Here is a 21,380-nt window from a genome sequence, read left to right on the forward strand (position 1 = left end):
GTACCAATATGTGAAAATTGGGGTCTGGGCTCAAGGACTATAACCCCTTCATGTCGTTGCTATCCCCATCACTGTGATGAGCCAGTTTATAGAACATCTTCTTTCCACCATCCTCTTCCAACTTGTTATACACCTCCTCTTCCACATCATTCCTCACCTAATACACAGCAATCTTTGTTGCTTTATTATTTTGCCCATACAGGTGCAGCAGCCCTGCATTCAGTTATCCCTCTCTGTCCTTTATATCCTTCCTTCTTCTCCCCAACTGCCTTCCACCATATCTGATTTCTGCTCCAAATCGACAATGTACCCTTTCCTGATTTATGTCCTTCCATACAAAACTTCTGCAATTTCCCTAAATGCCTCTCCTGAGTGCCTCTAAATGCCTCTCCTCTCCTCTCCTGAGTCCTGGTGTTGGCTTAGCGGTTAGGGTGCCGGCTTGGGATCCTAGGATCCTGGGTTCGAATCCCGATTGATCGCTGAATTAACGCCAGGGGGGTTGACTCAGCCTGTCATCCTTCCGAGGTCGGCAAATTGAGTACCAGCTTGCTGGGATGAATGAACCCGGTGTGTACCCCGGTTTAGAATAGGTACACCGTATCCCTGCGCATCGTAAGAGGCGACCAAGGGTTGGCGTGAGGAAGGGCATCCGGCCATAAAAAACATTGCCTCAAACAGGGTACCATGATTGTCATGGGGCCTGCAAGGCTAACCCCCGCTCTAGCGGGGAAAATGGCCTTAAAACGATCATTCATTCATATATTCCTCTCCATACTTTTTTCACTCCTTCTCCAAACTTCCAGCTTCATCAAGTTCCTCATACTTCGCTCTCAACCTCTCCTTGTACTCGATGAGGACATTGTCCCTGCAATTCCCCCACATAATTATCTTGTGACCCCTGGTCATAACTTCCCTGCTGGACCTACTAGTACTACACAAGCCTGCTGTCACAATGTGTGTGCGTGCAGCCGCACCACACACACACAAACACACCTCTTTTGCCAGCCCCTCCCTCTTTTCTCTCATTTTCAACCTCAACACTTGACCCCTCCACACCACTCGACTCTTTTCTGCCGCCCAACTCACTTCTCCCTCACACATGACTCACTCCCCTACCTCCACACCTCACTCCTTCCTGCAGCCACTCCACTCCCCTGAACTCTCTCCATTCTATCCATCCCCCCTTCTCGTCCTCCCCCTCCCCCCATCGTCTCCATTCCTTTCCTTTTGGCCTGTTCCTCTCCTTTCTCATGAATAACAGTAAATGCTTTTAAAAGTACAGTTTCCAAGGTAAAGAGTAAAATTTTTCAAAGTAAACACAGTAAATGTTTTTCATAATCAACACTCGTCAGGCAGTTCTATCCTAAACTCCCTCGAGCAATCTCTTTGACTCCCTCATGCTCCACCACAAAAAAACCCCAGACATCGTGGAGGACGGGTCGATGTACAAGTCTCTCTCGTTCACTGCGGTGTAAAACGCCAAAGTAAACACACACAACAGAGCCTCACATCATTCAGTGCACACGAGATATACAGCATTATATAGAGCATTTCAATTTTTCAAAATATCGTTTTTGGCCCAATCTCTCAATGATGAAGAATGACTGAAAAATAAAAACTTCTCGGATCCAGATCTTCACCAAAATCAAATCAATTCGACCTTGTCAGGCACCCAACCTGTCCACCCAGTTTCATCAGAATCTGTCCATAACCTTTTGAGATATCATAACCTCGGTCCACCTCCGGTGGTGGAGGCAATAACAATAAAGTAGATTTGACAGTACTGTATAGTGTGTAGGACTGGACTTATCTTTAATATCTAGATAACTGGCCAAAATGGCTTCAACCTTCACATTCGTCAGTGTCAAACACTTTAAAAATTGCAATCATTCTTATGGAGGCCAATATGTCATCAATATGACACCAAATAATTTGAAAGAGGCAGAAGAAACGCATGAAGAAGTGATGCAAACCAAGGAACATGGACAATAAATATATCGAGAATGTCGTGATATATCAAATGTTTGATTTCAATCCAGCTTTAAAACTTTTCATTTTTTTCTCCAAGACAAACAACAATTGCAGTTCTGTCTCACACAACTAAATGCCACGCAGAGTTGAGCAAGGCTGAATAGATGTTGTTGTAAATATAAACTGACCATATCTAATGTTTGTCCCTGGGTCCTTTCATTTTATTGTCTCAAAGCAAGGTTTCAGAGGAAAATGTTTTTTTCACCAATTTAAATGGAAATTCAGAATAGCGTAAAAGGAATGCTATCCTCAGGAGGAAGACAGTCATGCCTTTGCTGCTTGCTACCTGTGAAGACTTTGCACTCAATCAACCTGGTTCCTTGGGCTTTCAGGAATAATCTAGTGCCATTTGTTAAACCTTCTTCTGCTCCAGTCTGGGATGGCAACATTTTCCATGAGCTGCAGCTTGTGACGTGCTTGGTGTGCCACAATGAGTCTAACTTTAGATTGGCCTTTTCTGTTGGAATTATTAAATTGTAGTCATCATTATCAACTCTTGTCTGCACTCAAGTAAGCCATTGAAGCTCCAGTGAAAGTTTTTACACAGATAGGTAAAAGCATCTACCTTTTCATGCAATGGTGTCAAAATAGTTGTTAGTTGGAAAATTGAGATCAACAGAAAACATTCTGCCCAAGTGGGACAAATCTTTGCAAATGAGGTTCTCACCTTTTCACAGCAAATAGGGAGAAGGGATTTGTATAACATGAGGAAGGGCTGGATCAACTGTACTTCATGGTCTCCATTACCTAAGTGAAGGGAAAATGTATAGGATTATGGATGGAGTAGGGAATAATATATGTAGGAGAAATGTAGACGTGAGAGAATGAAACAGCTATGCAGGCCACGGCTCTAATTGCAGAGGAAACAAGCAAAAGAGCAATCAGAGATTGCAAACCCTCGCCAAGATGTATTTTCAGTGGGTTTTAAGGATTTTGTGTTAAAACAAATATGGCGGCCGAACCACTTGACCGATGACGTCATCATTAATTTTTTTCTAAACTAATTTATTCCCAGATTGTGCTCAAGAAATTGCATCTTGATCGGATGAGGTTTTGTACTTGTCGAATTATGACGTCATAATGGAGGCACCTATGACATCATCATTAACATATTTTATTCCCCATGGAGAGTTCTTTACAATGAGCCATGTCTCAAATTTTTCTATTCAGCACTTTCTGAGATAGAGGTGCAAAGTTTTTTTGATTTTTCCAAGATGGCGGCCGAACCACGTTACATATGACGTCATAATTATCATTAAAAAATTGTGCAGGTGGAGTTGCACCTATGGTGAAAATTTCCTGTCAATCAGACCAACGGTTGCAGAGAAAATCATATTTATTCTGTGCGGACAAACAAACAGACAGACAGCCAAACAAACGGACTCAAATGCAATACCCTCTCCTCTGGCGAGGGTAATAACAACCATGAACAATCTTCTGTTGCATTCAGGATCATCAGCTTTAGGCATAACATCAAAAACAGACCTTTCCTCACTATTAATGGAATTTGATGTGCAGGTTTCTCAGCTGGATTTATGGAATCGTAGTTCATCTCAGATAACTTCAGTTGTCCCTCGGAGGTTACTGCATTGCCTTGGAAGAGTCATGCCAGGAAACTGTTCAAAAGAATAGTTCCTACTTTTAAACAAAAGCTGCAATGAAAGAACTTCATAATTATCTATAGTCTCATTTGTAAGACAGGTATGATCACAAGAGTTATTAAAATCCATGTCTTTGCTCATACATTCTTTGAATCAGGCTACAGGGGAGAGAGTAGAGAGGAATTGCACGAACATGGAGGCCTTGCTGGGAGCAGCAGCTAAGGTGTGTTGTTAAACTAAACAAGAGAGGAGAAGAAGGGAGGAAAAGAATCGGTGGAATTCAGAGGCTCAATAAGCAATCAGACAAAGGGAAAATGTGTTTAAGGAATGACAAGTTAACAGGCAGGATAGTAGGAGAAAGTATGCGGTGAAGAAGAGCCAAAGAAAGCAGTGAAAAAGGCAAGACTAGAGGCGTACAGAGGGGTCATGTGATAAGTTAGACTCAGAAGAGGGTGAAAAGGTTATTTTGATGTGGCTAAGAGGAGACTAGGGATAAGAGATACTAGGGATGTTAAGGAGATAAAGTGCAGTAAAGAAATGGATGAGACGCCTTGGTGAACATCGATCTTTAAGTCTTTCCACAGATTCTCAATGGGATTAAAGTCGAAGCTTTGGTTGAGCCACTCAAGGACTTTCACGTTCTTGTTCTGAAGCCATTCCAGTGTTGCTTTAGCTTTATGTTTGGGGGTCATTGTCCTGTTGGAACGTAAATCTTCGCTGCAGTCTAAGGTCTTTTGCACTCTGAAGCAGGTTCTCCTCAAGGATTTGCATGAACCTTTAAAACCGAGCCCCTCCCTCATTTTTGATCCAATCGAGGGGAAACTTCACAGATCTGTTCCGCATGTCAGTCTACTAAAATGTCCTTTTGGAATTTGCGATAGCTCACGTGGTTTGGCAGATATCGTTAATTAAACGAAATATTAAAAAAATGGATATCTCTTGAACCGCTTTATTGATCGATGTGAAACTTCATACTATAGTAGAAGTCATGAAGATTAACAAGTGTGCAAAATTTCAAGATGATTTGATGTACGGTCTGGAAGCTAGAAGTTGTTATTGCGTGAAGAAGAAGAGGCGTCAAGTGTGCGGATTTAATTATTTATCACATGTACAGACTGAAAGCATCGTTGGATACGACCTGTCGCGGTCATTTTAACCTCAAATAAAATTCTAATTTAAGATTTGTCAATAGCTGAGGTATATTAACAAACGAATAAAACAGATTTGGTCAAATTCTGACTTTTTTAACTCGATCGCATTTGACAGAGTTGTGTCAATCTGAGGAAGAAGAAACCTCGCATTGGCTTCTCCAATGTGCCATAAAAAAATGGATATCTCTTGAATCGCTAGTACCTCAGACCGTGAGTTGATAATAATTTATATAATTCACACAGTGCAATACGTGCAGGCCGCTCCACGGAGCGACCTTGCGGGCTTATCAACGAGGCGAGGCGTGACACACGTGTCTCAGCATACCTCAGATCAAGTTTGAAAACCAGCATCAACCGTGCATAAATTTGCATATTCGATCATTTTTGACAAAGTTATGGCACTTTGAACTTTGGTAGGGGACATGTATTGCAGCGCAATACTCAGAATGCTTGTTCTTACAAGTGTCGCAGTCCCTTCCTCTGAAAAGCATCCCCATAGCATGATGCTGCCACCACCATGCTTCCTGGTAGGGTTGGTGTTAGATGGGCGATGACGTATGCTCGGTTTCCGCCAGACATAGCACTTTGCATTCAGGCCAAAGAGTTATATTTTCGTCTCATCAGATCACAGAATATTTTCACTCATGCTCTCAGTCTTTCACGTGCCTTTGTGCAAAATCCAGGTGTGCTGTCATGTGCCTTCTTCTCAGGAGTGGCTTCCATCTGGCCACTCTCCCATATAGCCTAGATTTGTGTAGTGCTACAAAGAATGCACAAATAAATGTACTCTACTGTAGAGTACAATATATTATTTATGGACAGTATTTTGGTGATTTTTATGCTGTACTAGCAAAAGTACCGATCACTTTGCTGATGCATTTAATCAAAAAGCCACATTTAATTCACAAACATTCTGCTCTATTCACCCTATCTTTTGCACAAGGTAATCTTCCAACTGCTTGGAAGTCAGCTAACACCACCTTCATCAACCAACCTTGATGCTTATTAGTCCCCTACCAGTGTACACCGGAGGGGACTATAGGTTTGCACGCCATCCCTCCGTCTGTCAGTCTGTCAGTCTGTCCGTCCGTCCGTCAGTCAGTCCGTCAGTCCGTCAGGCAAAGAACAGCTTTCCAGACTTTTTTTCTAAACGCTTAATGCTAATGATTTCAAACTTGGTACATGGTTTCCTCATGATAAGTTACAGATAAAGTTCGAAATTCACGACGTTTCGATCATTTTTGACAAAGTTATGGCACTTTGAACTTTGGTAATTTCCCAAACAGTTTTCCGGACTATAATTTGGAGTGCGCTAAGTCAAAGCTGTTAATATTCCTTGTTTTAACTCCAATTTACATTCCGTTTCCACTTTTAGTGAGAAGTAGGGGTCTGTGCAACCATTCATAAACTTTATTTGGTGCAAATTGGATAATTTTTAGCCGAGTTACCTCAGACCGTGAGTTGGTAATTATATAATTCACACATAGTGCAATACTTGCAGGCTGCTCCATGGAGCGACCTTGCGGTTTTCCGGATGACAGACTGCCGGTAGGGGACATGTATTGCTGCGCAATACTCAGAATGCTTGTTTATACAGTATATGCTGTGAGCTTGCTGTGATATTCAGTGTTCGATGTTATGGTTTGAATCGCCACTTAAAATGAGTGAAGTGAAGTATTTTGAAAATTTTGAATTATTCTCATTCAGATTTCAACATCACCATAATGCATATTGTTAAGTTGTTTAAAGTTTGTTTATATAAAAAGATGATTTGTAATACCAGATACCACTGGGTGGCACCATACGATTAAAAAATAGAACCATTTGATAGAGAGAATTGGTTCCTTCCCCCTCAACCCTCCCCTCTAGATATGCTACCCTGACAAACCATGCACGGGGTACCCTTTGGCAACATGCAAAATTTGGTTGTTGGTTTTGTGGCATCAACAAACAAACACGAATTGAGCTTTATAGATTAGACTATCTTATTGTAGAATGTATAATTCGTGTTACAGTTTACTGCTGTACACTAGTGTTGAGTACAGTATTTTTTAGTAATTTGATGTAACGTTGTGGATATGTCTAGGATGAAGATGTGAACATTAACACAAAGCTTCACCGTACCCTACATTTTTTTTGGTTTACCTCTCGTGGCTTGCAGACTACGTTTTCCGATATCGCTCTTGTTTGTTAAGTTTATCATGAAATATCCTTCTGATCCTTAAGCAACATGCCTCCTAAGCGCATTTTAAATGACAAGGACGTAGCTGCGCCTAAGAGGCAGCGTAAAAATGTAACCTTAGAAGTGAAATTACATGTTATTCGTCGAATGGAAGTTGGTGAATGTGCAGTTGATGTTGCCAGGTTATTAGCCCCTGTTGGACTTAGATTTGTTATCGTGCGTCTGTCCACAACCATATCTCGAAGATGTATAAACCGATTTTGTTCATACGAGGCACAAAAGACAATACATGATGGTATACATATGCACATCATTTTGTTTCACGATGCGATCAAAGATGGCCGACTGGCAGCCATTTTAGTTGTAAAAAAAAAAAAAAACCCCGATGTTGAAAACATCAACCATTCTTTTCTTATTTTATTTTTTTGTATACAAGATTGAGGCTCGTGAAAGAGCTAACATCAATTACAAAAAGAAAACGGACACACAAAACATACAATAAAGGGAGCAGGAGACAAGATGGGGAGAGAGAGGGAAGCACACAAGCACAACATCAGAGAACAGGGACAACGGGAGATCTGTGGGAGGGAGAGGGCTTGAGGGGATGAGGCATGGGAAGGGAGGGGGGGGGGGAGGAGTGGGAGAGGTATAAAACATGGACACTGCAAGAACTTCCAGTAAAGAAGGAAGTCGGTATTTCAAAAAAAGTGGATCTGGGGATGAATTAGCGGGGGTAGAAAAGATCAAGGTTTTGGATGGGGGAAGATAAGAGATGGTGGTGAACAGCTGTTTTAAAGACCTGAAGGGAGGAGTGGGATTGAAGGGAGTGTGGGAATTTGTTCCAGAGGCAGGATAAAAGAGGAATGAAGGATTGTAGGTGAATAGAGAGTCTTAATTTTGGCAATTTCACCAGAGGAGGGTTACTGGCAGATTTATCGGACATACATTTACCGATTTTGTTCAAACCTGGCACAAATACAACACATGAGTATACATACATATGCAGAAGACTTTGTTTTGTAATCTGACCAAAGATGGCCGACTGACAGCTTTTAACTCCGTACAGCAAAATTACTAAAACCATGGCCAACTCCGACTACAATGTTTGCCATCTACAAAAATGCCGACGTAATTCGTGAAAGTGCAATGCCATTATCATCGAAGTGGTTGAAAGAACTTTAGGAACGCACCCTGCCCCTTCCCCGCTTATTCCATTGCTTTGATTTCCGTCGTTTCGATGTTCATCGCACCTTTCAGGAACGCATCCCAGACGTAAACCAGGGAATAATCTTCGTCGTATGGATTTGGAATCAGTCGCATCATTCGATTGCAATAATATTCCATTTTGTACACAGTCAATAGGATTCCAAAGCTTTATTATAACAATGTTCACAGTGGATGTTTCCGCACACTTTCTCCTTACGTCTTATAAAACCACTTGTACTTGTAACACAATAATTTGATATACAACGATGGCAAAGGTACATTCGAAGTACTTTTTTTTTTGTTTTTTAAGTTGAGAGAACTCGGTTGAAAGAATGAAATTGTAATCAATTTGAAGAGAAGTTGAGTGTCAAAGTAGAACATGAAAAACATGCGTTAATCATGAGCATATTATTGGCATTTAATCCTCAATCATTCTGTGGCCCCAGTAGCGCCGTGGCCAGAGGTAAATTTCCACATCTACGACAGATCCACTACAGTTCTGTTATAGGAATCAAGCATCGTATCTCATGATTTATGAATTATCCAGCCAAGAGATTAAATAGTTACATCCACCAACTATAATGTACAGAGATATTCAGCTATTGATAAACTATGCGATACCACTTGCAGGTAAGAGGCCAAGACATCGATAAAGTGACAAAATCCTTAAAATAGTGGGCAAGAAAGGACAAGTTTTGGGTTATTTGTAACAGACAAAAAAGTATATTTGGGTTGCATGGACACGGTCAAATTGTAGAGATCACCTGATCCTCAATCATAAGTGTTCTACTAATCAAATGTGTTAATCAGCCGTAACTTGACAATTCATAAAAACTGATCAAACAACTCCATACATTACAACCGACAGTGCATATTCAGCTTAACAGAATAAATTTAGGTATCTTTTAGGTAATAGGTTGAAGACAGCAACTGCCCAGGATGGTACTACCGTCCTGACTTAGGAGCGCTAAAGTACACTCTCCGTGTCAGGATTTCTGGTCTTACTTACTGTCTCACGTAAACTACAGGTACCGGGCTAGCTTCAATCTCTCTTTCTCGCAAACAAAACACCAAACACTTTTCATCATACACTTTTCCTCTTTTATTTAAGGCCTGGCCTCGATGAGGGCTATACAGTCCGTGCCTGGAGCCTCAAACATAAAAAAATTGACAATCCACTCTTATTCACATAGTGATACGACTCACAGAATCGGTCCAGCAAAGTCAGTTGCTGGCAAAGTTCATTGGGGAGGAAAGGAGAGAGGGAAAACGATGAGCGCAAATGACCAGTGCTCTTACGAGATCCACATTGAATGCACAAAGTAGGGTTACTGAGGAAGCTTTTTTGTGTTTGAAGTGCATTTAAGATTTTCAAATGGTAATGGATGGAAAACAGCATAGTCAAGGTGAAGAGCCTGGAGTTGGTGGACGCTTTTTCTTTTTTCCAGAACATGCTACCATGCCGGTCTGTGCAGCAGGTATAGGGCTGCACTGTATGTGTGACTTCTTATTCTTCTTAGAATCAGAGGAAGTTGTGCCTGTCGGTAAGGAAAAGGTCACATGCAAAAAGATAACTATAAAAGCATTTATCAAAACAGTGACCTTTTAAACTCGAAGCACTGGGGGCACCTGGGAGGCTTCGGCATTTTTTTTGCAATTTTTCAGCAATCGCTGGGGATTTCGAATTCTCATCTGACTTTTTTCACGAGGGTCTTGCACACATTTTGATCTTGCACACAATTGCACAAAATTAGCATATAGAATAATGAATTAGCCGATTATTCAACAAATTAACATATTATGCAAAAATAATATTTTACCATCACGTTCATTATATGATGACATATGCGTGTGCAAAGTTTCAAGGTCATCGGACCATCGACGGTTGAGACCTGAGTCAGGCGAATGCTTAAAATCACCCAGTTCAGTTCGGGTTAAGTGTAACCTTACAAATTAATTTTATTCAATGGTGAGAGATCAAATCAATTGGCGAAATTTGACTCACTCAACATGCGACGTTGCAGCAATTGCCTAATCGGCTTCAGGTGGCAATGACCTCAGTTGGGTTAGCCACGTACATGAGAGAAGACAAAACCTCCATAATCGCCCTGTCCCATGTATGGGATTACATTGAAGTGGAGACCTCCATATTGTTGTGTCAGTGCCTCCATTCTTTCCCAAACAAATTAATTTACTCCATGCTCTAACCACTTGCTTTCTCTGTCCAATATTACTACTTCCTTGGTGCTAATGGTATGGTTGGTGGTTGGCAGATGAGAATAGACCACTGAGTCTGGAATACATTCTGTGGGGGTTTGGCCAACGATGCTGGCTTATCCAGATTTCTAAGAGCCGTGATGTCTCCCCGATGTAATAATCCTTGCAGTCCACCTGATCACATGTTATTCCACCATTGGATCAGTTAGTACTATTGGACGACGAGGAATTGGTTCCGATTGATGAATTTTGCGCAGTCCACAAAAAGCTCGAACAAACAGTACCAGCCTTCTACGGACCGCCCAAAGTTCATAAATCGGAGCCAATTCCCCTTTGACCAACAGTAAGCAGCACTGATTCAGTGATGTACCACTGAGCAAAAACTAGCTGCTAGCATATTGGGTCCATCAGTCGGACAATCTGAGCTTCAGGTGCGAAATACCAAGGACTTTGTTATTAAAAAAAACAAAAAACGATCACCAACCAAGGGCGAATCTTTTATTTTGTATGATGTAAGCACGTTGTGTATTCCAGACTCAGTAGTACATTCCCATCTGCAGACCACTGGCCTCACCTTTAGCACCAAGGAAATAGTGAGGTATTTCGGATAACCCTCATCCAATTTCTGGCAACCCTCAAATCTTTCGGCCATTGGTGTTGCCTGAAACCAGCTCGGTTTGTATTACTATAACCACCATATTTACACATCAACTAAATAAAAGCTAAAGCTAAAGGACACATCAACGAGGCATATTTATCGAAATTCGAAAATTATTCGCCATTTGAGTTAAATCGTACCAAATTTAACCCGTAGACAGTACAGATATGGCGGTCGACTTCCGAGCGTGACGTCACAGCTAAATGTGAAGAAGAGGATTTCGACATTGATTTTTTTTTTTTTTTTTTTTTTTTTTGTATACAGAGTCAAGGCTCGTGAAAGAGCTAACATTTATCAATCAAACAAACAAGCAAACAAAGTACATAAAAAGGGGAGCGGTCGACAAGATGGGGAGAGAAGGGGAGGAAGCACACAAACAACATTTGAGAGCAGGGACATCGGGAGATGTGTGGGAGGGAGAGGGCCTGGGGGGAGGGAGAGGGCCTGGGGGGAGGCAGGATCGGTATAAAACGCAAGGACACCAAGGACTTCCAGGAAAGAAGTCGGCACCTCAAAAAAGTGGATTTGGGGTGAAATTAGCGGGGGTAGAAAAGATCAAGGTTTTGGATTGGGGAAGATAAGAGATGGTGGTGAACAGCCGTTTTAAAGACCTGGAGGGAGGAGTGGGATTGAAGAGAGTGAGGGAGTTTGTTCCAGAGGCGGGAGAAAAGAGGAATGAAGGAGTGAAGGTGAGCAGAGAGTCTTGATTTTGGCAGTTTAACCATAAGAGGGTTGCAGGCAGATCTTGTGCGACCTGCAGGAATATTTGGGGGACAGTGCCGCAGAGAGAGCTGGGGGAGCAAGGCCGGAGAGGAGTCGGTAGAAGACGGAAAGACCCCCAACCTGCCTGCGGTGAGTAAGTGAAAGGCCCTCGGAGATAGCGTCATCGCTGGAGATTCCAATGATTCTGAACGCTTTGGTTTCAACAGCGTGAAGACGAGCTAGGTGTGAGGCAGGAGCACCAGCCCAGAGGGGAGAGCAGTGCTCCATTGAGCTGCGGATGAAAGCCTTGTATGTGGTGAGGAGCTCAGGTGTGCCAAGGAAGGACTTCGCATGATGGAGGATGCCCAGTCGGCGACTGGCTTTGGAGGCCAGCTTGGAAATGTGGTTTTCCCAGGAAAGATCATGGCAGATAGTGAGACCCAAAAGCTTGAGTGACAGAACTTCTTGGAGAGGATTATTCAGAAAGTAGATGGGAGGGTTGTCCAGTCGGTCTTTTCGGAGAGACATCGTAAGAGTGTGAGATTTGTCAGGATTGAAAGACATGTTCCACTTGTTTGCCCAGTCTGTGATTTTATCCAGGTCTGCAGAGAGTGAGGAAGCTGCAGACTGCCGATCTGAGGGATGAGGAATGGAGCGGCAGAGAGTGGAGTCATCAGCAAAGAGATAGAGAGGATTTTCAAGAGAGTCAGAGAGATCATTGATGAAGACCAGAAAAAGCACAGGGCCCAGAACACTGCCTTGGGGAACTCCAGCCTGAACAGGAAGAGGAGATGAGAGAAACCCATTCAGGGCCACACGTTGACTAAGACTAGAGAGGAAGTCCGCCAGCCATGCGTGGAGATTTCCATGGATACCAAAGGAGGAGAGTTTGGTGAGCAGAGCGGGGTGCCAGACCGTATCGAAGGCACGTGATATGTCGAGGGAGACAGCTCTAATTTCCTGTTTGGCATTGAGGACCTCCATCCATTGTTGAGACAGCAGAAGCAGCATGTCCAGAGTAGAGTGACCTGGTCTGAAACCAAATTGATGATCAGAGATCAAGCCATTGGAGAAGAGGAAAGATTTCATATCCGAAGCAATGATGGATTCCATGACTTTGCTGATAATTGGGAGAAGGCTGATTGGTCTGTAGTTGCTAGGATCTGTTTTTGCACCTTTTTGTGCAAAGCGGTGATGTTGGCTGATTTCCAAGCAGATGGCGGTTGACCTTGAGCAAAAGAGAGGGTGAAGAGAACAGAGAGAGGGAGTGAAAGAGCAGAACAGGTTTTAGGACCCGTGGGCTGATGCCGCCTGGTCCAGTTGCAGAATCAGAGTCGAGGGTTGACAAACTTTTCCACCTTGTCAGGAGGAAAGGACACTGAGTCCAGGAGCAGCTGGGTACGACTGGGTACAGAGAGGGATGGGTTTGGGCCACAATAAATTCTGTACCGTGACGGGAAATTCAAGAAATTCTTTTCCAAGATTGCAAAATTCCCTACTTTATAAATCAGAAAAAACACAATGCATATTTTGTAGGGTATCAATGGTTAGATTAGTGTCATGGTGGTCTGAGCATTTGGGTTCGCCTTTCGGGCCTACCAATAAACAACTGCACGCATCCATCCAAAACATTAATGGAAACAAGAGATTATTACTCAACTCAGACAAATAAATACCAGCAGTGGGAGAACCCAGTCAGGGTAGCACAGTTTTCAACCCGGGTTGAGTGGGGCATGGAGAACAAGGTTCATGAACCGCAGATCAATGTTTTAAAAGGGGGAGGAATAAGTGACTCCTAACACACCAGGACTACGATACTGCACAATGCCTCTTAACCTCACTTTGGAAGAGTTTTGACTTTTATACATCAATCACTTCATGATTTTAAGTACCAGTTTCAGGTACCTTCTTCAGAGCGATGCAAACAAGTTCAACTGGAATGTTGACTTTCACTGCAAATTTCCAGTACTTCCATAAAGATTGTGTGGCACAACACCCTAGATGTAATTGGCACATACCCGTCACGGTACAGAAGGTTGAGGGTGGCAAGTTAAATCCCCCTACCCCTCCGGGTGGTGCAGAACCACAGGGAATAATATAAAATAATAATACAAAGGTGGGTGGGGTGAGTTTGCAATACAAGGGAGGCAGCGTGAAACACGTACTGTATAGGATATGTGGGACAAATTATGATCACTGTCTACTCTGTTTAGTCATGGTGTCACACGAGTATAATCATGACGTATTCACACAGACGTGACATTATTTACAAGGAAAAGTGTGGGCGTGTGGGGGGAGGTTCCACTCCTTCCCACACACGTTGCATGATGTATCAACCACCACACATTGTTGCTGCTATTATTGGTGATATAACCAATACTAATATGCCAAAGTTGCAGACTGAAAGAAAACCGACACAACATTGGGCAAACAAAAGCTTTACCTTCAGGATCAGCATCGTCTGCAACTCCGTGGGAGACACTGTCCTTCGCTGAGATACCACAGCCATCGTAGCCACAGGAGATGGGTGGCTGGGGCGGTGACTCACTGTTTTTTGAGGACACAGAGTCAGTGGGAGAGGTGTCCGAAGTAGCATCCCACAGACAAGATGGCTCATAGGATGTATTTTCCACCCCATCATAACCATCCACATCAACCTCCTCTGTTTCCAGTGCAGATGCCCTGTGGCACAAACAATACTTTATACCAGATCTTCTCTTCTCGGAGAATAATCAACATTGTGGCTAGAGGATTCTTAATCATTACTGATCATTATGTTCATTCTTATATCTTTCAAACAGTGTTCATTGTTGAAGTTGCAATAAACCGCCAACTGGATTAACAAAGAGAACTGGTCTTATTTATGAACACGGTATGCAAAGGTCGCTTTAAGGCCAGATGAGGAGCCGTCCTTCAGCACCAGAACGTGTCCCCCGTCGGCTAGCAACCATGGATCGCCTCGCGGCATCGTCATGGGTTCGTCTCCAGGACAGGCGACGCCGATACCTCATTCGGTAAAGCGAGACCTTCACCAGACGGCACAGCAGTCGGACGCAACAGCAGTTTTACAGGAAGACCCCACTACAGTGTGCCGTTGCCCTCAGCGTCGTCGACCCCCACCACCTCCGACAAAGCTGCCGTTCCCCGCAACTGATGCTAATCGCATGAAGATACAACAGCATCTCCTTGAATACTATAAGTCAAGCACATTTAACACTTGTGAGCATCAAACATTGCCTCTAATGGATGGCCCGCCCATGAAACTGATGGTGGATCCTAATGCTGAACCAGTGACACACCACATACCGGTACCAGTCCCACTACACTGGCGGGATGTGGTCAAAGCTGGGATAGACCACGATGTACAGTTGGGTGTGCTTGAACCAGTCCCCATTGGTGAACCCGACACCTGGTGCCATCGAATGGTTGTCTGTGCAAAGAAGAATGGCCAGCCACGCCGCACCGTTGATTTCCAGGCCCTCAACGCCCATGCTACATTGGAAACACATCACACGCCATCACCCTTTCGTCAGGCTAGATCGGTTCCGAAAGGTAAGAAGATGGTTGATGTGTGGAACGGTTACCACAGCGTGCCCATCTGCAAATAAGACCAGCACCTGACCACCTTCATCACACCCTGGGGTAGATACCGCTATAAAACAGCCCCTCAAGGGTATATTGCGTCTGGCGATGGATATACAAGACGTTATGATGAGATCGTGTCTGACATCCCCAATAAGACCAAATGCGTTGATGACGTCTTGCTATGGTCTGACTCGCTGGCAGACAGTTTCTTCCAGGCTGTTCAGTGGCTTGACACCTGTGGACAGAATGGAATCACCCTGAACCCTGACAAGTTTGTGTTTGGCGAAGATATAGTGGAATTTGCTGGGTTCGCAATAACTCCCAATAGTGTCCGTCCTTGCAGGAAATACCTACGCGCGATCCCCGATTTCCCAACACCCAAGGACATCACAGATGTACGTTCTTGGTTTGGACTTGTCAATGAAGTGTCATACGCTTTCAGTATGGCTGAGAAGATGTTGCCGCTCCGGCAACTACTTAAACCTAGTACACCGTTTAAGTGGGATGAGCACCTCCAAGATGCATTTGAAGAGTCGAAAGCTGTCATTGCCAGTGAGATCGAGGAGGGTGTCCGGATATTCGACCCAAACAAGCCCACGTGCCTCGCTACAGACTGGTCCAAGACTGGCATTGGCTTCTGGCTACTGCAGAAACACTGTACCTGTACCAACATAAAACCCTTCTGTTGTCACACAGGATGGAAAATCACGCTCGTTGGCAGCAGATTCACCCACCCTGCTGAATCACGTTATGCACCAGTTGAGGGTGAGGCCCTAGCAGTTGCGGTTGCCCTAGACAAGGCCAGATACTTTGTTCTGGGGTGTGAAGACCTCATAATCGCTGTTGACCACAAACCTCTGCTCAGGATCTTTAATGATCGAAGTCTCGAGGATATCTCAAATGCTCGACTTAGGAACTTGAAGGAGAAGACCCTGCGATACAGGTTCCGGATGGTCCATGTGCCAGGGATTAGACATCGCGCCACAGACTGCATCTCACGCCACCCTACTGGAGAGCCTGTGAAACTGACCCTCACTGACGATATGGCGGCCATTGATTCCACACCCATCATCTTGACGCATTCCAAAACCCTCCTGAGTGGCTTACGTAGATCAGCACCAGAAACCCCCCGACGAGTATGTTTCCACGTCTGCTATGTCCTTCCTCGCCTCACTCAGCCTCAAATCTGTAACATGGGACAGGGTTCGAACCGCAGAAGCGAGTGACAATAACATGCAGAGCCTTGTTCACCTTATCGAGTCAGGTATCCCTGAATTCCTTCATGAGCTCCCCGGCCCCCTACGCGAATACTTCCAATTTCGAGATAGTCTACATACAGTTGATGGTGTCATACTCTACAAGGATCGTGTCCTTATACCACCGTCTCAGGGACGAGGTGTTAGCCACTCTGCACGCTGCCCATCAAGGGGTCACCTCTATGACTGCGAGAGCCGAGTCTTCCATCTTCTGGCCTGGCATCACCACTGCCATTGCGGCCCTTCGTGCTGGGTGCTACCATTGTAATCGGATTGCGCCCTCCAATCCAAGTGCACCACCTACTCCGCAACCGCCACATGAGAGACGCTGAGCGCTGGTCTGAACATACCAAGAGACTCTTGCCCCTTGTTGTCGGCGACTGTGTTTGCATCCAGAATCAGACCGGGCCACACCCCCTCAAATGGGACAAAACCGGCATCATCATCGAGGTTCGCCAGTTTGACCAATATGTGGTAAGAGTTGACGGTTCAGGAAGGGTTACTCTGCGCAATAGGAAATTCCTGCGAAAGTACATTCCTGTGCTAACACCCCTACCAAGATTGACGATAGATGGTGATATTGGAGTGCAGAGACCAATGGTTCGGCAGAACATCCCACACCCATGCATTGTGCACACCACAACCCTGGCCAATCACAAGGAGGCTTGTGGCCCATCCATTACTAGTCCAATGCCACCGCAACATCCCACCACCAACTCTGACACCACTCCACCGCAGCCACCTGCTACGTTTCCTGTTGAATCACCCAGGGTCAACCGGAGCCCTCCTGGCCGCCATCAGCTCTTTGATGATGCTACATCCCCATCTATGGCTAAGTCATCGCAGGTAACTCGGCATATCAGCGCAGCGCCTCCAATGTCACCTCAAGTCAGTGGTCCCAAACCCAATACGGTTACATGCCCTGCGCTTGACAAACCAGCTGCTGCACCCAGACGGTCCGGCCGAAGCACGAGCAAGCCTGACTGGCACTCTGACTATGACATGTGATTCTGGCATTGACCATTACTGACATTGTGTTTGGTTTCTGGTTCACCAGTTTTTCAATTGGCTTCAAAGTTAGTTACATATATTCTTCATATTCTCAGTCTTTGTCATGCCAAAAGACACACGCACTTGTTATACGCTTATATTTCCCATGCCAAAGACTTGGGGGGAGATAGAGGATTCTTAATCATTACTGATCATTATGTTCATTCTTATGTCTTTCAGACCGTGTTCATTGTTGAAGTTGCAACAAACTGCCAACTGGATTAACAAAGAGAGCTGGTCTTATTTATTTGCCACAAGCATGTCTGTACAATCAGCTTTACTGACAACCTCACTATACTCTTTATAACACAAAACACACTCTCCTATGGGTTGTTGCATCATACTGTTTTTAGTGGGACATGTAAAGTCAGCTGTGTAATGTGCAAGCATTTATTTGGATGGTGGAGGTTAAAAGGCCAAAGGTAACTTTACTAAACTGTGTATGGATTTGCATGTTGTTACCCTGGAAAAATTATAAATTCCTGCCCTGAGTACTGTGGGAAGGCAACAATAAGCAAACCAATCATTTCCTGCCAATAAACTGCTTCAGCAACAAGAATACCTAGGCAGTACCTGGACATGTTAGATAAGGTGGTGTGTGTAAGACTCCTTCAATAGTGCTAAACTTCCAGAATTTTTTTTTAACGATCTTTAAACTCTTTCTTTTATTTAAATTGAAGTATATACTTGAACACTGCATGGAAACAAGAGTTTATAATGTTCATGTTCAACAAGATGTTCCAGGAACTCTCCAGTTAAGCCAATCTGGTGCATGCTCCCCTTCCATCCCTTCCCCTCACTTAAAATGGCACCACAGCCGACTCCGCTCATGAGGCGGCCGAATGCCTCAATTGCGTTCTTGCTTCCAAATCTTGTGGCCCCACCCCTTCACTCTCTGTACCTACCCTTTCTAGTCGTACTCAATTGCTCCTGGACTCTAGCACTGAAGAAGGAGGAGAGGTTCTGTCAAAGCTCGAAGCCGATTTTGCAACTCAACCAGACAGCATCAGTTCACGTGTCCTAAAAACCTGCTCTGCAGCTGTTGCACATCCTTTCTTTCTCTCTCTGCTCTTTTCATCTTATTTGCCCAAGGTCATCTTCCATCTGTTTGGAAATCAGCCAGCATCACTATGTTCTATAAAAATGTGCAAAAACTGATCCCCTTAACATTCTCTCTCTGATAGGACTGTCTAGCAACTCCCCTCCCCCCCATCTACTTTCTTAACAATGCTCTTGATGAAGTTAAGTCCCTCAAACTCCTGGGTCTCACTATCAGTCATGATCTTTCTTGGGCAAACCACATTTCAAAGTTGGCCTCCAAAGACAGTCGTTGACTAGGCATCCTCTATTGCTCAAAGCTCTTTATTGGCACATCTGAGCTCCTATCCACAGCTTGATGGAGTAATGCTCTCCGCTTTGGGCTGGCTTGCTTGTTTCACCTTGATCCGTGGAAACCAAGGCCTTCAAGATCATTGGAATATCCCGTGCTGAGAATGAGTCTCTAGGCCTATCACTCTCCATTGGTCTCTGTCTTCTGCCGCCTCCTTTCTGGTCTTGCACCTACTGCTATTTCTGTTCTTTGGTCTATCAAGCTATCTGTCTATCATTTTGCTACCTCGGAGACATGCTGAATGGAGAAGGTGGATCAGACTCGGCAACGGTTGCAAGAGTGAGATGTGCATGGAAGAAGTTTCGGGAACTGAGTGGCGTGCTGATGAGGAGGGGAGTGTCGTTGAAGCTGAAGGGAAAGGTGTATGCTGCATGTGTGAGAAGTGTTATGATTTATGGGAGCGAGACATGGGTAATGAACGTAGAGCAGCAACGAAGGCTGGAAAGGGTGGAAATGCGAATGGTTCGATGGATGTGCAGAGTATCGTTGAGCGAGAGGAAGACAAATGATGAATTGCGAAAGATGATGGGAATCGAGCCTGTGATTGATGCTGGGAAGAGGAACAGGTTGAGATGGTTTGGTCATGTGTTGAGGAAGGATGAAAGTGACTGGTTGAGAAGAGTGATGGAAATGAATGTAGAAGGAAGTAGAGGACGGGGAAGACCGAGAAAGACTTGGCTAAAGATGGTGGAAGAAGAAATGCGGGCAAGGGGGTTAACAAGGAGAGATGCAGAAAATAGGGCAAAATGGAGAAGATTGTCATGGGGACCGCAAGGCTAACCCCCGCTTGAGCAGGGAAAATGGCCTTAAAATGCATGTTGTTGTTGTTGTTGGTCTATCAAGCCCCTTCTGGTGAAACTACCAAAATCCAGGATACCTGCTTATGACCACTCATTTGTTCCTCTTTTTTCCAACCCGTGGAACCAACTTCCACATTCTCTTCAATCTCACTTTTCCCTTCAGGTCTTCAACACAGCTGTTCACCACCATCTCAGATAATCCCCAATTCAAAACCATGATTATTTCTAACCTCATTAACCCCCACCCACGAGCCCTTCTCCTTCCAAATTTCCAGTTTTTCCTTCAATATAAATCCTGTCAACCCCATTTGTACTTTCCTGCCCACCATTCCTGCCCATACCCATTGTTTCTCCAAGTCTCTCTTTATTTAGTCCTTCATCTCCACCGTTAATGCCCCTCCCCCCTTATATTCCTTTTGTTCTGTTGTGTCTTGATCCGTTGACTGTTTTAGCTCTTCCACGAGCCTGGAGTCTATAATGCTGTATGCAAAAAATACTCTTTCCACTGGATATGTATTGTTGGGCTTCTTGTGCTTTTCCCAGAAACCATGCATTATTGGCTCTCTCACGGCCTGTCAATCATTCATACATGCCTTTGCAAATTTCAGCCAATTCATTATCACGTTCACTATTCAGCCATCGTGAATACAGATCGTTTCTCAAGGGAATCAGCATTCTGCCTGAACCAGTGTGGATACTTGCGCTTCTTAGTGCCCAACATTGTCATTACAGCTTTCGTTAGAGGATCGCAATGCTGACCACTTTTCTCCAACTTAACCATTCTCTTTGCACTACTATTTGGCCATGGAGAATGTCAATTTTTGAAAGTGCCCTCTGGTTATGTTCCCTCCTTTGTCATCTGCACTTCTCCCATGCAGTTTCGATACAAGGTGTGATCCAAAAGGTTGGTGAATGATGCCACTACTAATGAATGCGTTAACATTGTTGAGGTCAATGGGTGGGGCTTATTTTGTTAGCCCCTTCACATGCCAGCATGCATCAAACACCATTAGTACTATGTGCCAGTGCACCGTGGCATGGCTTTGTGTGAGCACGTGTTTGTGGTGTCTGGTGCTTTTGTAGAAAATGTTGAAGTTTGAGCAACATGCAAATGTCAAATTTTGTTTTAAACTTGGCCGCAGAAACAAACACACTAAATGCTCGTAACAGTCTACGCAGATGAAGCTGTGACAAAGAAGACTGTTTCAAAGGTTTCGGGAAGGAAACGAGTTGCTGGAAGATGACAAAAGAAGCAGTCGTCCGTCAACAGCACAAACCGATGAAAATATCGCTCAAGTCAGTACTGTCGTCCAAGAAAACCAACGTTTAACCATTGGAGAAATCACGGAAGAGACCAGTCTTTTGTTTGGTTCCGTTCAGGCCATACTGACAGACGTTTGAACATGAGATGTGGCATCGCAAAGTTCATTCAGCGCATCCTCACAGAAAAACAAAAATAAAGTCTTGTATTCATTTCATCCAACTTGTTTGATGGGTTTCGGATCCAACATTCTTACCCCACGTGATAACAGGTGATGAGTGGTAAGTTTA

The 21,380-nt window shown here is 44.1% G+C and overlaps 1 protein-coding gene and 1 long non-coding RNA gene across 3 annotated transcripts in view; both read right to left on the reverse strand.

Moving 5' to 3' along the window:
• LOC137430559 (uncharacterized) overlaps nucleotides 1-2,756 on the reverse strand; it is a 40,541-nt gene extending 37,785 nt beyond the window's left edge. Inside the window, exon 1 of the long non-coding RNA XR_010985096.1 lies at nucleotides 2,699-2,756. This is a non-coding gene — a long non-coding RNA (uncharacterized LOC137430559). The remainder of the gene's footprint in view (nucleotides 1-2,698) is intronic.
• A 5,568-nt stretch (nucleotides 2,757-8,324) lies between these two features.
• LOC137431298 (ataxin-7-like protein 3) overlaps nucleotides 8,325-21,380 on the reverse strand; it is a gene marked incomplete at its 5' end in the record, with an annotated part of 81,345 nt that continues 68,289 nt past the window's right edge. For both annotated transcript variants that reach the window (XM_078781829.1, XM_078781828.1), the window contains 2 exon segments: nucleotides 8,325-9,709; nucleotides 14,192-14,430. In XM_078781829.1, the coding sequence (XP_078637955.1) occupies nucleotides 9,573-9,709; nucleotides 14,192-14,430 (376 nt within the window).

The sequence above is a fragment of the Myxine glutinosa genome, chromosome 7, assembly GCF_964187855.1.
Source record: "Myxine glutinosa chromosome 7, kmMyxGlut1.1, whole genome shotgun sequence".
Taxonomy (NCBI): domain Eukaryota; kingdom Metazoa; phylum Chordata; class Myxini; order Myxiniformes; family Myxinidae; genus Myxine; species Myxine glutinosa.